The sequence below is a fragment of the Diplotaxodon limnothrissa genome, linkage group LG19, assembly GCF_057381915.1.
Source record: "Diplotaxodon limnothrissa isolate DT_005_m linkage group LG19, D_limnothrissa_male_GT1.1, whole genome shotgun sequence".
NCBI lineage: Eukaryota > Metazoa > Chordata > Actinopteri > Cichliformes > Cichlidae > Diplotaxodon > Diplotaxodon limnothrissa.
The window spans coordinates 5,856,918-5,872,488 of record NC_140614.1 but is presented as its reverse complement, the minus strand read 5'-3'; the positions used below and the strand labels follow the sequence as shown (position 1 = coordinate 5,872,488).

Genomic DNA, 15,571 nt, shown 5'->3' with positions numbered 1-15,571 from the left:
GAGGTGTCTGTGTGTTTGGAGGCTCTGCGGCACGCCAGCCTATCTGCGAGCAGTGGGAGACAGACAGACAACAGACTCACATCAAGAATCGTCTGATTGGCCCAGCAGGGGGGTCAGGGACGCCCACCGACAGCAGAGAGGATAGGAAAATAAGAGAGAGGTGGAGGATGATGAGGCGGAGGGGTGTTATTCTCTTCTTTTGTGCTTCTTTAGATAAACAGGGTAAGGGGGAGGTAAAGGAAAAAATGACAGAAGTAAAGTTGTTTGCAGCCTGGTAATGTTGATTCTGAACACTTTATCACACAGCCACTGATTAAAAGCTGATAGAAAATACACATTTGGCACATACTAATTAGGGTTGTAGGAGGAACATAAAGATAATTTTGTGTGTAGCTGATCTGTACTGTGACCTTTTCTCGTGTAAAAGCAATCAGTGCAGATTCCTCCGTTAAAGAGTTTATGACACAAGGTAGTAAAATTTGCCACAGAAGCCAGCTTATTGCTAGAAAGCCATGTTCTCATTTTCATTATTGGAGACAATGCAGTATATTACAGGCTGACAGAGTATCCCACGAGCTCTCGCTTTTGTTCGATTTAAACCCATGAAATGTGCACATTGTCATTAATATGAGCAGCAGGGCCGTCGTTGTTGGTCTTGAGTGTTTTTTTCTTGAATGGAAAATTAAGTTATCCCACATATAATAAAAGTTTTTGTTCTGAGAGTTAAAAGTAATTACTCTATGACGCTGATATGGCAGATGTTTAGCTTTAAGTCTGCAGCGACAGAGTGGAAGATAAATATTAAACATAAATAAGAGCCAACAAATATTTTAGAGATTCAATTCACACATTGGACAGCTACTCCCATGATTGTTCCTTATGACTTATAACAATGCTTTGTAATGCAACCAACAGCATGGTACTGAAAATACTCCCTCTGATGCAATTTTCATACTTAAACATTCATCCAGTGGAGCAGATTGGACACTTTAGTGGGCCAATTTGGTCCTGTAATGCCGGTATAAAGGAATGTTTGACTGGTTATAACACCACTGTTGACTAGATAACCATTTCCACAGCAGCAGAGAGCTGGATAACTGGCAGTGGTGGGCGGGGCTTTACCGGGACGATATTAGAGATGCAGTCAGGTGTGAGAGTTGTCTTTTTACTCTCTGTTAATTTGGACATCTTTCTTTCTTCCCTTTCCTTTCCTCCTTCCTTCCTTCCTTCCTTCCTTCCTTCCTTCCTTCCTTCCTTCCTTCCAGGCGCACTACAGATAGACAAATTTCTAATAATTAAAAAGGCAAAATGAAATTCCACCCTAATGTACCGTGGAGACAGCTGCAGTCCTGTCCTATCCAAATATTCCTCAGAAATCAGCTGCGCAGGTTCCATGTTTTATATGACAAATAATTTTAATGAAACTCTAATCAAAATTTCCTCCCCTCGAGTTCTTTAATTTCGGCGCAGCGGTGGAAAAGTGTTTGGTGTTCGAGTTAGTCAATCTAATAACGTAGCCTGCTGTGGAAATTATCCATCTCACCTCAATCCCCCAAAATGTTTTTGGAACCCCGCTCAGAAAAGTCATCATTTCGTATTTTGTTCTGGTTTTTACCTTCACCAGGTGCTGAAATTTTGTTAAGCTAGGATGCCAGTCATCCAAATTCATTAGCTTATAGCTAAGAGCTACCATGAAGGTTAGCATGTCTGTTTTCTTCAAGTATGTGGTGCACGACCCAGAAAGCCTTGAGTCCCAGCATTCGTGTGGATTTTAACCAGGTACGTGGATGCACTTGCAAACCGTGCAGCCCAGGGCCATGAACAGTGGCATATAGAGAAGAGAAGTTGAATATGTGTTCAAGTTTCACCTGGCCTTCAAGACAAATACAAGCAGTGTTTGGGTTGTTAAAACGTCAATTATACAGTTAAGTCATTTGAGCTTAGTCTGTAGTCTTCTAAGCCTAATGACCAGACAGTATACAGTAGGTCATCTGTTTCTATAAGTACAATCTTGCATGCAGTCATCAGCCAACACTGCACACAGACAGCATCGATCTCCGCCCAGACAGCATCGATCTCCGAGTGAGAGGAAGGACGCTAGCATCAACTAGCTAGCCGGTCGTCACGGCAAAGCTACAAGAGCGTCTCTCAGCATGGGCCCGAAAAAAGTTCTGTCAGCCGAGGAAGGAGACGATATTAAGAAGTCGCTGGAGTTTATGACAGAGGAGATTTCTACTGTCAAACTGCAGCAGAAAGCCATCCTGGACCTGGTCGAGGAAGTTAAGGCTCTCCGCATCCAGAACGCCGAGAAGGATCGGCGGCTGGCGTACCTGGAGAACAGAGTGGCGGATTTGGAGCAGTACACCCGGATGAACGATGTTATCATCACGGGGCTTCGCATCAAACCCCGGTCATACGCCCGGGCGGTCGCCACTGACAATGTAGGAGGGCCAGGAGAGGAAGATGTCAACTCCACGGAGCATCAAGTGGTTACCTTTCTACGGTCCAAAGGTGTGGAAGTGGATTATAACAACATTGAGGCTTGCCACCCTCTACCCCGAAAAAATGACAGTGACAAACCAGCCATCATTGTGAGATTTGCAAACAGAAAACAGAAAACAGCACTGTTAAAACAAGGAAAGAAACTGAAAGGATCCGATGTCTTCATGAACGAACATCTGATAAAAAGAAATGCGGACATTGCCAGGAAAGCACGTTACTTGAAGAAACAGGGAAAAATTCAAAATACATGGACCACCAACTGTAAAGTATTCATTAAACTCAATGGAACACCGGAACAAGCCAAAGTGTTGGTCATCAGAAATATGGAGGAGCTGGACAAATACTGAGGTCAACTTACTCTGGAGGTATGAATACACATGTGACGTGACACACAACATGGCACAGTCCAAAAGAACTTCATCTGCATCCGGCAACAATATCAACATAACTCATTGGAATTCTCTTTATGATAATCTGGAACTGAGAACATTTCGATACACAGACCATAATGTTCTAGACTTAGAAAAGGATATAGACCCGGAAAATAATTTCTTCTACAACATCAGCTGTAACTGCTGCTACTTCACTGATGAACAGTTTAAGCACACCATCAACACGGAAAATAAATTATCAATAATCCATTTTAATAGCAGAAGTCTGTATGCCAACTTCAACAATATAAAGGAATATCTAAATGAGTTGACAAATCCATTTGGAATTATTGCCATTTCTGAAACATGGATCAATGCGGAGAAAGGAATGGACTTTGAACTGGAGGGATATGAAGTGAATTTTGTAAATAGAAGGAACAAGAGTGGAGGGGGAGTAGCTGTGTATGTGGATAAAAACCTAAACTACAAGGTGGTAGAAAGTATGACAACTGTAATTGATAATTTACTAGAATGTATAACAATTGAAATTTATAAGGAAAAAGAAAAAAATGTAATAATTAGCTGTATATATAGAACACCTGGCTCTAGTATTCAAGTATTTAATGACTTCATAGAGGAAATATTCTCTAAAACAAATCAAAAAGTTATGTTTATCTGTGGTGATTTTAATATTGACCTGTTGAATCCAAAAAAGCATAAAATGACCGACGAATTCCTAAACACTATGTACAGTTTGAGTTTACATCCTAAAATAACCAGGCCTAGCAGAATTACACCACATTGTGCCACCTTACTTGACAATATTTTCACTAACAATATGGAAAACAACATTGTGAGCGGAATATTAATTAATGACATCAGTGATCACCTACCAGTTTTTGCAGTTTATGACACTAATTATAAGAAAAATCAGCATGAAGAACAACTGAGATACAGACGTGTAAGGACAGAAGAAACTATGACTGCATTTAAGAACGATCTATTAAATCAGGACTGGGACAATGTGTACAAAGAAGCTGATATTGATATTGCATATGGCATATTTTTAAGAATATTCATGGAGTTGTACGATAAAAACTGTCCAACAATAAAATACAACAGAAAGCACAAATATTCAGATAGACCATGGCTCACTAAGGGTTTACAAAATGCATGTAAAAAGAAAAATACACTCTATAGGGAATACCTAAAACAAAGAACAAAAGATGCTGAAAATAAATATAAAAAATACAAAAATAAGTTGACCAATATTATACGTGTATGTAGAAAGGAGTATTATAGTAAAATATTGAACAACAATAAACATAATATGAAAGGAATATGGGATGTTTTAAACGGTATCATTAAAAATAATTCTGGACAACAAAGTTATCCACAATACTTTATCGATAATGGCAATCTTATGGAAAACACTGCTGATAAGGTCAACAGCTTTAATCATTATTTTGTAAATATTGGACCAAAACTGGCAGAACAAATTCCTGAGTCACTGCCATCAGTAGACTGTAGTGAAAACCTGATTGATAGGAACCCTAACTCAATGTTCCTCACATCAGTGGAGGAAAAAGAAATAATTGACATTGTACACATGTGTAAATATAAAACATCTACTGATTGTAATGATATTGACATGAAAATCGTCAAGAAGGTCATTGAAGGAATTGTAGGACCTCTAACATATATTTGCAACTTATCATTTCAGACGGGAAAAGTGCCAAACAAAATGAAAATAGCTAAAGTTGTGCCGCTGTATAAAACCGGGGATAGACGCCACTTCACAAATTACAGGCCTGTTTCTTTACTACCACAATTCTCCAAAATCCTAGAAAACCTGTTTAATAAACGATTAGACAAATTCTTAGATAAATATAAATTACTCTCTGACAGTCAATATGGATTCAGATCAAAAAGATCAACATCTCTGGCATTAATCGAATCAATTGAGGAGATTACGAATGCTATAGATCAGAAACAGTATGCAGCTGGAGTATTTCTGGATCTCGAGAAAGCATTCGACACAATCAATCATGACATATTAATTAATAAACTGGAACGGTATGGGATTAGGGGGGTTGTACTGCAATGGGTGAAAAATTATTTAAGTGACCGGAAACAATTTGTGAAGCTGGGTGTCCATTCCTCATCATGCTTGGACATTGCTTGTGGTGTTCCACAAGGCTCTGTACTGGGTCCAAAATTATTTATTATTTATATAAATGATATTTGTAAGGCATCTGATATATTAAAATTAGTATTATTTGCAGATGACACAAATATTTTTTGTTCTGGGGGGAATCTAAAGGAGCTGCTGGATACAATTACTTCAGAAATGTGCAAAATTTAAAAATGGTTTAACAGGAACAAACTATCGCTAAATCTAAGTAAAACTAAAATTATCTTATTTGGGAATTCCCTTAGAAATGCACAAGTGCAGATTCATGTAGATGGTGTGGAAATTGAAAGAGTACTTGAACATAAGTTTCTTGGTGTGATTATAGATGATAAATTAAACTGGAAGTCTCATATAAATCATATACATAACAAAATTTCAAGAAGTGTCTCAATCTTGAGTAAAGTAAAACACATTCTGGACCACAAATCACTCCACATTCTCTATTGTTCCCTGATTGCACCGTATTTGAATTACTGTGCAGAGGTTTGGGGCAATACTTACAAATGTTCGCCATCATCAATCTTTATATTACAAAAAAGGGCCATAAGGATAATCCATAAAACTGGTTACAGAGATCATACAAATCCACTATTCTTAAAATCAAAAATTCTAAAATTCACAGATCTGGTTCATTTTCTCACAGCACAAATTATATATAAAGCAATAAATAACCTGCTTCCTGACAATATTCTAAAAATGTTTTCTAAAAGGGAACGGGGATACAATTTGAGGGGGGAATTAAATTTAAAACATCCTCGTATCCGTACAACATTAAAAAGTTTTTGCATCTCTGTGTGTGGAGTGAAGCTGTGGAACAGACTAAGTAAAGATATGAAGCAATGTCCAAGCATGGCGCAGTTTAAAAAGCGGTTTAAGGATATGGTTTTTACAGGGTACAGGGAAAAGGTAGAGATTTGATAGGGTGTTCTTGTCTAATATTTTCATGTGTGTGCGCATGTTGGTATGGGTATGTATATATATATATATATATATATATATATATATATAATTGTAGGTTGTGTATCCTTGAGGTGTTAATGGGGTTATTGAAAATGTGTATATGTGTGTATATACGTATGTATGGATAGATAGAAACATATATGTGTATATATTAAAAAAAAAAAATTTACACATAACATATAATGTAATTGCAAGGAGGTATTTCTGTAGTCTATTGATACTAGATAGTGGAAAAGGGGTGGGATTAAATAAGCTTATGCTTCTTCCTGCTCCTTTTTGAACATGGACGTTATTTGGAGTTGTGGTTGCTCGTTTTCCTTTTGTTTGCTTTGTTCATTTGTCTCTTTTAATTCTATTTTTTTATACTTTTTCAACATGTTCAAAATAAAGATTCAATCAATCAATCAATCAATCAATCAATCAATTCCATTATAGAAAAGTGATAACATTTATAAAATGTGATTGGCATAGAAGGTGGTTTTGTTGACCCATCCATCCACCCCAACCTCCGCCTTAAGCAGTCATTGTTGTTATGAAGCACTGGCTGAAGTTACTGTTGCTGTTTTACACGACTGCTAGAAGTTGTTTAATATTTCCACAGCAGTAAATCCTTTAACACAACCACTAAATTGTGTTTCTCTGCTGCTCTAACATTTTGTTTCTGTTTTTTATTTCTCCTTGCTACTTGAAAGATCATAAAAATGTGAACACTGGTATCGAATCTTAATTTCTGTGGACTAGCATCAGTTGTATCTTGATTTTTGTTTGCTTTGTTCTCCTGGTGGAAAATCAGAGCTATTGCTTCTAACATATTAATCAGCGACGCCAAATATCATCTGTCGGGAGTTTGAGTCCAAATCTATCAGCGTCGTCCTTCAGAAAGCCTCGTCAGCTGAGCGGTAATTATCCAGCGGTGAAGAGCTGAACCACAGGAGATGAAGCATGATATCAGAGCAGTTATCCAGGCGGCAGAGGATCAGATCAGGCGTTTCAGCTCCCAGCAGGCCTTTCTGCCCCTCAGGAGCCTCACTGGTTTAGAGACATCAAAGAAGCTGTAAGCAGCCCAGTGCATGCTGGTCGATATCCAAACCAGCAATACTCGCTCTGCCGCTGTTCGCGCCTTCCTCCTCTGTCCTTCTCACTCTTCTTCTCTTCAGTTCACCTCATTTCTTCTCATGGTTTACTTCTCTTCGCATCTCATGTTCTCATGCTTCTTTTCTTCTCATCTTTTCCTTTTCGCAATTCTCTCATTGATCTTTACCTCTGTTCTTTTTATCCTCTGATGCCCTCCTTCTTTGTTGCCCTTTTCCTTTTTCTCATTTACCTTTCAATCCCTTTCCTCTAACCTTTGCTTTGTTCTCTTCTTTTAATACTCTTGAATCTTGCTTTGCACTCCATGCAACCCCTTTCCTTTCCTTATACTATCTGCTTCTTCCTACTTCTTCCATTCTTCCTCTCCTCCTCTCCTCTCATCAATACTTTTGATTTCCATATCTCCTCAATAACGAGCGGTGGAGAGATGGACAGAATCATATTGATGTGTGTGTGTGCTTTTTTAAAGGGTCACGGTTGTAATTAACATACTGCTGCTCATTTGGTCAAGGTTTGCATCTCATACAGACTCACATGCAGACACACGCTCTCTCACACTAACAAACACACTATACATATCTATAACAGTAAACCAACACACAGACAACACTGTGCAATAGAACGTGTTCGCAAACGCACATTTTATCATCACAGTAAGCAGACACACCTATCTCCATATGAGGACACACACGTATAGATTTGCTACAGCGATTTGTAGGCGAGGTGAAAGCGTGGGTGCACAGATGTGGCAGCTCAAGTAATTTCCATCAGATTTACCTTCTCCCCACAGCCTCCTTCACTCTGCCATTAGTTTTCCAGATAGCTCTCAGTGAAAGATATGAAAACAGCGCTCAATGTATAAAATATTAGAATTGTCTTCTTGATTCTTCCTGTTTTTCCAGATGTAATGTTTAAGGTCTGAGTGGAAAGAATGAATTTTATGGAGTTGCTGTATGTCTTCGGTTTTATGTAAATCACTTTCAGCTCGCTCTCTCTTTGCTTGATGTAGCTCGCACGCTCTGTGTAGTTTGATTGGATCCAGGCTACATAAAATTCAGGTCGCAGCTCCAGTTTGACCTGTGCGGGGTTGTGTTCGTAGTGGATTTCTCTGTGGAAGCAACTATGCCTGTGGTGGACGGGCTAAAGCTACAGACTGCTGAAATATAGATACATCAGACATGAATGTCAAATCAGTTAATTACAAATGCGTTCACCCGCTACATGAGGCTATAAGAGCTGGCCGAGTGGTGGAGTTACAGGCAGGTGCAGCCTTCTCCCCCCCCACGAGCTCACGAGACGAAATAAGGCAGTTAAGGGTGGTCCTTCATGTGAAATAACCTTGATCCAAAGAGTAGAAGAAAACTTAGCGATCAATCAAAAAGAAAACCTAGCGTAGCCCCATGGCTAAGTGCAACACTGATTCCTCCTGAGGGACCGGCTATGCTAAAACTACACTCCTGGAGCTGTTATTGGAGAAGTAAACCATACATGTCCATGCTTATTTAAACCACATGCATGACATGCTGGCTTGATTCTTTAAAATCGTCGAGGTGAATGTGCAGCCTGCTCTTTCTCGGTTACTCTTGGAGTATTTTCCCATTCTTTTTGTTGGTCTCCCTTCCAAGCGTCGCAAGTCCTGGACAGCGAGTGTGAGTTTTAGCTGGGCAGAACTGTGCGGACGCAAAATTTGTATCAAACACCCTTAATGCTTCCCTTTTGTTTTTGTCTCTAAAAGAGGTTTAAACACTTTCCTTTCTTCTGTCTGATCCTTGCTTTGCAATCCAAAGTGTTTACTCCCCCTTTCACCTCCCTTTGAAGACTCTTTGTTCTTCTTTTAAGCAGTCTCTTCTGTTCCTCTTCAGGAGTGAAGTGGATTTAAAGACAGAAATCAATACTGGATCAGGTGCTATTTCACATGGATTCTGTGGATTTTCCTGCTGATACATTTCACATCATATGGAAGAAAAAGAGGATGTTTATGCAATTTAAAAAAACAACAGAATTTTTGTGTGTTTCATTTTTAGTTAGATTAGTACAATCTTGTTGTGGATCATCAAGGCTTCCGCGCATCATAAATCTCACTGTTGGCCAGTAGATGGCAGTAGCTCTCCACTGACTAACAAGCTGCTGCCTTCTTTTTTCCCCCTATCTTCTGTCAGTGTGTACATCTATCTGTGTACTCCCATGAAGGGCAACGTGCCAGTGATGGAGACATACGTGTTCAGCTCACTAGAGTCATTCATACCACTTCATCTCTTTTGATCTCTTTTCCTTCTGCTCGTTCTGGCTCTGTTCCCCTTTTCTTTCCCCAACTCTCAGGTTTTTGCTTTTGCAGTCTTGTTTCTCCTTGTCTCTTCATCAGTCTCTTCGTCACTTCTTACTTTTCACCTGTCTGCCATGCACTAGTGTCATTTTTCTTCTCCTCTCTCTTTTAAATTTTCTTTCCTCTCACTTCTTCCTCTTTTCCATCTGTGTTTTGATTTCTTTTCTGCCTTTATATGTGTATTTTTAAAATCTTTTCTTGTCTTCCTCACCTGCTTTTTTTCGGTCTTCCTGTTTCGTCTGTCTTCTCTTTCCATGCCTTCACTCTCCTCGGTGCATTTTTGCACATCTTTAAGTCCTTTGTTTGTATTTTCCTCCATATATCTTCCTCTCTCTTTCCATTCTCCTTTCCTCAGTATTTGTCCAAACGTGTGTTTACTTGTTTCATCCTGTGGGTCTCGTTTTTGTTCTCTCTCTGTCCTTGAATTAATTCATCTGGAATCAGTTCTTAAACACCAGCCGGGCGCTCCCTCGCTCCCCCCCTTTTGTTTTTTTTATCCTTCTCTTGTACTCTAATCCTGTTCTCCCAATCTGTTGCTTTTTTTTTCCCTTTTCTGCCTTTCCTCTCCCTGTTGCATGCCATTACCTGTTGGACTTCTCCCTTTCTTGGTGTGTTTTGATGTGCTTCTCTGCCATTTTCTGTTCAAACTGTTTGCTGCTTTGTTTTGCTCCTCTCTTCCTTCCTCTTTTTACACATTATCGTTCTGTCATCTCCCAATCCTCTGAAGTGTTTAGTGTGTGTTGTGTTGTTCTGATGCCTTTCCAGCAGGTCCTGGACATCAGCATTTATACATATTATTAGTTTTTGTTGTTGTTGTTTTTGTTTTTTTAAATCATAAACTGAATTCTCTCTCTCCTCCCTTGTCCCCAGTATTTCGTGCAGCAGTTGGACGGGTTCATCTCGTGGCTTCAGGAGGCGCTGGACAGCACAGAGAACTGGATTCAGCCCAGACAGGACCTGGATAGCCTGAGGGTGTACCTCGACACACACCTGGTGAGAGCACCAACACTCACACACTTGCCTTTGTTTCTTTCTTTTTTTAAACGTATGTGAACCCTCATTGATACAAAGCAACCTCAGCCTCATCCCTTAAAATGAGTCTAAGCCCTCAAATAGAAGTGATAACACCAAAGGGTCTTCATCGGCGTTGCGTCATTGTGTTCCTCGCAAAAATTCAAGCGCACGCACCCGTCGTCAAGGCTCGCACACATTTGAAGAATAAACGTACACGACTGCTACGTGCAAGCACATCTGTGCACACATTCCACACACGCGGTTGCATAAACACATATTTGCATACATGCATATGGATGTGCCCACATGACACGCACGCACACAGACACACACACCTGTCTTATTTTCAGAATCGGTTACTTCTAGCTGCAGCTATTGGAACCCGCTTCTTCACAATCAAGCAACCAAAGCTGGTAAAGCGATGATAGGACTGTTCTCTACTTTGTCATGTGTTATTTCAGTAGCCCTACTTACGCTGTCAAAACATATCAGTGACATCAGTGACAGAGATGGGAGTCAGCACAGCAAACAGAGCACACAAATGCTGCTGAGAAAAGAAAAGACAAGACAATGAGCACTGTCCAAGCTGTGTCATCAACACTCAACCATCACCCTTTAAAAAAACAACAACTTGTCTTAAATGGAAAGTTTCTAAAAAAAAATAGTGCATTAAAAACTTTAGTGTTTCTTATTTGTGTCATTTATGAACTGTTACAATATGGGATTCTCATAAAACATGGTAAACATTAAAGTGATGAGGTCAGTCAATATAAACCTTCCCAAGTTTCTGTTCAGACCTTTTGTTTGTGAGGGAGAAGAAAGCTAACTTTAAAAGCCTCTTCCTTAAACTTGTTTTTGGATACTGGATGAATTAAAGTGCTGCACCAATGCCCAGTAGATCATAAATAAAGTTTATTGTAAAATATTGAACCCCCACACAAAGCTGCTCTAGTAGAATCCAAAAAATACCGCAGGTGGGCGGGGCTTCTGCAGAAAAATATGATTTTTTTTTTTATTATGTCATGCTAAGAGAAAAAAATGGAAAAATGAATAACAGATGGGAGATACGGGATAAACAGACAAATTAAAATCCATCCGCTCATTCATCGTTATAGGAAAAGCATAGGTAGAGAATTAAACTTGTTACAACTAACGCAGTGAGACCGCTAAGAAAGGCTGATTTATTTCCTTCAAAACAACTATTCTTGAGCCGATGTTGACCAGTGCTCAGTTCAACAGATATACTTACTGGCTAAGGGGGTAGAGGTCAAAGCTTAGGATTTTCTGCCACCTGTAAACACACACAAATGGTTTTAGAAAGGGATAATTGGAAAATAACAAACCCTGGAATGAATGCAAGCTCTCATTTCACTGTCACAGCTTTTATTCTGGCTTCTTTTTTTGTGTTCCAGTTTGTTTTCATCTACATCTCTTTTTTCTTCCTCCTTCTGGCAAAACCTTTCCTTTATTCCTCTTCCCACTTTATTGTTTTATTTTCTGATCATCTGCCCCTCCTTTTTCTCTCCTATTTTGTCTTTTTTGTCCTTTGTCTCTCTTCTTTCTTTTAAAAAAACTATCTTTATCGCTTGTCTTCTTTTGTTTACTCTAACAAATAGGAAACAAAAAGGCTCAAATAACTCTGCCTGTGTTTTGGTAATTTACTCTCACACATGCTCTGAGATAGATCAGTAAGTGCTGCAACGTGTATATGAGCACACTCGCACATACAGAGACACACACAGATGAGGAGCACTTTGGCAATTACTCACGGTCTTTATGGCAAACATATGGGCTGCACGCACACACACAAACACAGAGGAGCACTCGTTCAAGACTACAAGACATGAACATGCATATCACATCAATGTAAAAATCCCGGTGTTGCCCAGTGCTGAGCATGTGCGCGCGCACACACACACACACGCACACACCACCATCACCGGCAGATTGTGTTTGCATTAAAGTATATAAACACAGATACATATACACAAAGACAGGCATGTGTTTTAGCACACGCACACACGTAGAGGTGCTATTTGCATAAATTTGCATGTTCCTAGACAGATTTCCAAATCAGCATCTCCATATCCGTCCCTGCAGAACAGCATCCTGCACGCAGATCAACACACACACACACACACATAAACACACACAGTATTTTCTTATCTAGATGCACTTATTTGTGCTGTATCTGTGGGTGTGTGCGCATGCTTATTTGTTGGTTTGTTTACACGTGTCGACTTTGTTGTGGTTGCCAGCAGCGCTAACGTTAGTGGCGGTTAGCTTCAATTAGAATTCCCGGCTCTTAATTGGCGCGTCTTGTTAAATAAAGCAAAAGCGGATGAAAAGGCATCGCTAATAGGACTTTGAAATGCTACACTGTTGATAGCATGTTAGCTAACTGACTCTGTGTTTGTGTGTGCGTGCCGGGGTTGATAGTCACACTTGCACTTTGTAGTTATTCGTGTGTGTTTGGGTGTATAATTGTGTGTGTTTGTGTCTTTCGTTGATTACTGCCGAGTAGAGCCAGGTTCTGTCTCGCTTCCCTTTGTCTTTATATCTCTCCAGTCTTTCTCTGACAAAATGTGTTTACATTTACAAGACCTTTAAGACATTTTAGAGGAAATGGAGCTGCTGAGTAGATTAGGATTGATGGCGGCGTTCTACACGCCTTTAAAGTCACAGGCAGAGAGTCTGTAAGAAGACTTAGGTGCTTGAATCCCTTGGCCATAGTTTTTTTTTCTTTTAAATATCTAAAAACTCCATGAAGTCATGAATTAAAATTCCAAAGGAGCAATAAGGAAGGCCCATTCAACAGCACTTCCTCACGAAACTCTACAACAGAGATGTCAAACTCATTTTCCATCGTGGGCCACGTACTCTCCACTTTAATCTCAAGTGGGCCAAACCAGTAAAACTGCCTTTTTTTCTCAGTCAAAAAATGTATAACTACACATTTAACCCTGTTTGATGTAAGAAAAGAAGTGTTATTTCAGTAATACGACAGTTAAAAATCCAAAATCGATGCCCTCTTTTTCCAAAGCTGTCCAGTGGACCAGATCGAAGTCTTCCTCAGCTCATTCTGGCTCCTGGGCCTTATGTTTAACACCCGTGCTCTAGAAGGACCACGACAAAGTGTGTGAACTAGCAGCAGAGGTGGCATCTTTACATCTAATTACCCTTAAAATGTAACGTCAACAGGGCTACTTAAAGATATTCCATGAATATCCTGGAATGTCTTAAACATCCTTCAGGTGCATCCTACTTAGATTCCTATGACATAATGTGTGACCTGCCTAGCTACTTAACATAGTCACATCCCAAGAAAATTTGAAATTCAAATGCAAACTCAAGAGAGCTATAATGACCTTTACAGTATAACTATAAAATAATATTTTGGTGAGTGTGTTTTAATCAGTAGCTTGGAAAGCTGAAACTAGGAATAGTTGTCTTTTAAAACAAATTTAAAACATGGATAATTTGATGAGCAGTTCATGTTTTTTGTCTTTTTCTAAAGGCTCAGTAATTTCTCAAATCAGCCAGCTGACTGCTGGGGACTACTTTCAGTGGCAGATTATTTCACGTTTGACGTTCTAGCGAATATCTGGCCCTGGGGCAGCATGGTGGTACTAAATAAACTGCAGTCTGTGTATCTGTGGCAATAAAGGAACTGCTCACCCAGTCCAACAGTGGAGCTCACTTCATTTGTGTTTTAAAAAAATCATTTTTGCACAAAACAGTTCAATTGCAAAGATGAATAATAAGACATATCAGGCTTTGTATGCAGTATCTATTTGCAGGACTAACACATTGCTTGTTTTTCTTTTTCATGCTATTTTATGACAATCAACAACATCGAATATCTACTTTCATTATGCTTTACTTGACCAAAGTAAGTCATGTGAATATAGCTTTCAGGCGACAGGATTGGTCTTTTTTCTCTTTCTGTTTTTCCATTTCTCTGTCTCACACACATACTCACACACACACTCTCTCTCTTTCTCTATATTGCTTTCTGTGCCACACATAAACACACACACAAACACACACAGCTCCAGGGCAGCAGTGGGTGGAGTGGAGTTGCTTTCCCAATTGAATATTTGGTCCAGCTGGCGTGTCTGTGTGTGTGTGTTTGTGTGTGTGTGTGACTATATGTGTGTTTTAGGGCGCGTGGAGCGAATAAGCACAGGTCTTTCCGGAACCCCGGGGAGATCAGTGAGGCAAGAGGACACTAACGCACACTCATGCACATGCACACACACAGACACACAGACACAAACACACATACGCACACACAGGCTGCTCTTTGTAAGGCGCTAAGAGATGGCGGCCAATGAAAGGCCTATTGATTGGGTCTGATGGGCGATCCAGGCCTTTGAATCCCATTACCAGAAGTAACACACTACTGGTGGCAACATAAGGGGAGGATATATATATATATATATATATGTATATATATATATATATATATATATATATATATATATATATATATATATATATATATCTCGAGAGAGGGAGAGAGAGAAATGTCTGAGATTGTGTTCAAGTATAATGTGCAAGATTAACAGGCCACCACTTCAGAACATATTCATTTAGCTCGCCATCACCACTGAAGCATTGAAATAACAGCAAAACATCTGAAATCTTTCAGATAACAAACAACAAAAATATCAACCACAGTTGACTTTGAGGCTACCCCTATGCCTTCATCCACTTCAGCAGGAAGACGAGGATTAGCTGCTTGTAGTAAATGAAAAAAGAAGCAAACACCAATGAAAAAACAAATCTAAGACCACAGATTTCCTTGGCTGGACTGACAGTAGGGTGTTACTAATCATAATCATGGTGGTAAACAAAATAACCTGGAAGTAGTTGCACAGCAAATATGGGGACATGGCTCTGACAATGTCTGAACCATCTTCTGCGACCAGCTGGAGTGAGGGGAGGGAGATGGGACAAAAACACACTTTGAAGGCAGATCTGAAAAATGTACTGTAGCGTACTGTAGCCATGTAGGCTATTCTCAGTACGGGAAGGTACTATAGATGTGTAAAGCAACTAGCCATGAATATGCCTGTGAAGGTTCTCAGTCATCCAGGTCATTGTAGTCTA

General features: G+C 39.6%; 2 protein-coding genes across 2 annotated transcripts in view; both read left to right on the top strand.

Annotated features, from left to right (window-relative positions):
- The window catches only part of akap6 (A kinase (PRKA) anchor protein 6), a 213,787-nt gene that overhangs the window by 45,859 nt on the left and 152,357 nt on the right, over positions 1–15,571 (top strand). Inside the window, exon 10 of the mRNA XM_085343525.1 lies at positions 10,313–10,435. Coding sequence (XP_085199651.1) covers positions 10,313–10,435 — 123 coding nt within the window. The remainder of the gene's footprint in view (positions 1–10,312; positions 10,436–15,571) is intronic.
- Positions 1,806–3,248, top strand: LOC146611589 (uncharacterized). Its single transcript, XM_085343098.1, has one exon. It carries the CDS (start codon positions 2,154–2,156, stop codon positions 2,847–2,849), a length of 696 nt encoding a protein of 231 aa, XP_085199224.1. The 5' UTR covers positions 1,806–2,153; the 3' UTR covers positions 2,850–3,248.

Excerpts from the sequence above, each read along its gene's own strand:
- LOC146611589 (XM_085343098.1), top strand. The coding sequence starts at position 2,154 with ATGGGCCCGAAAAAAGTTCTGTCAGCCGAGGAAGGAGACGATATTAAG.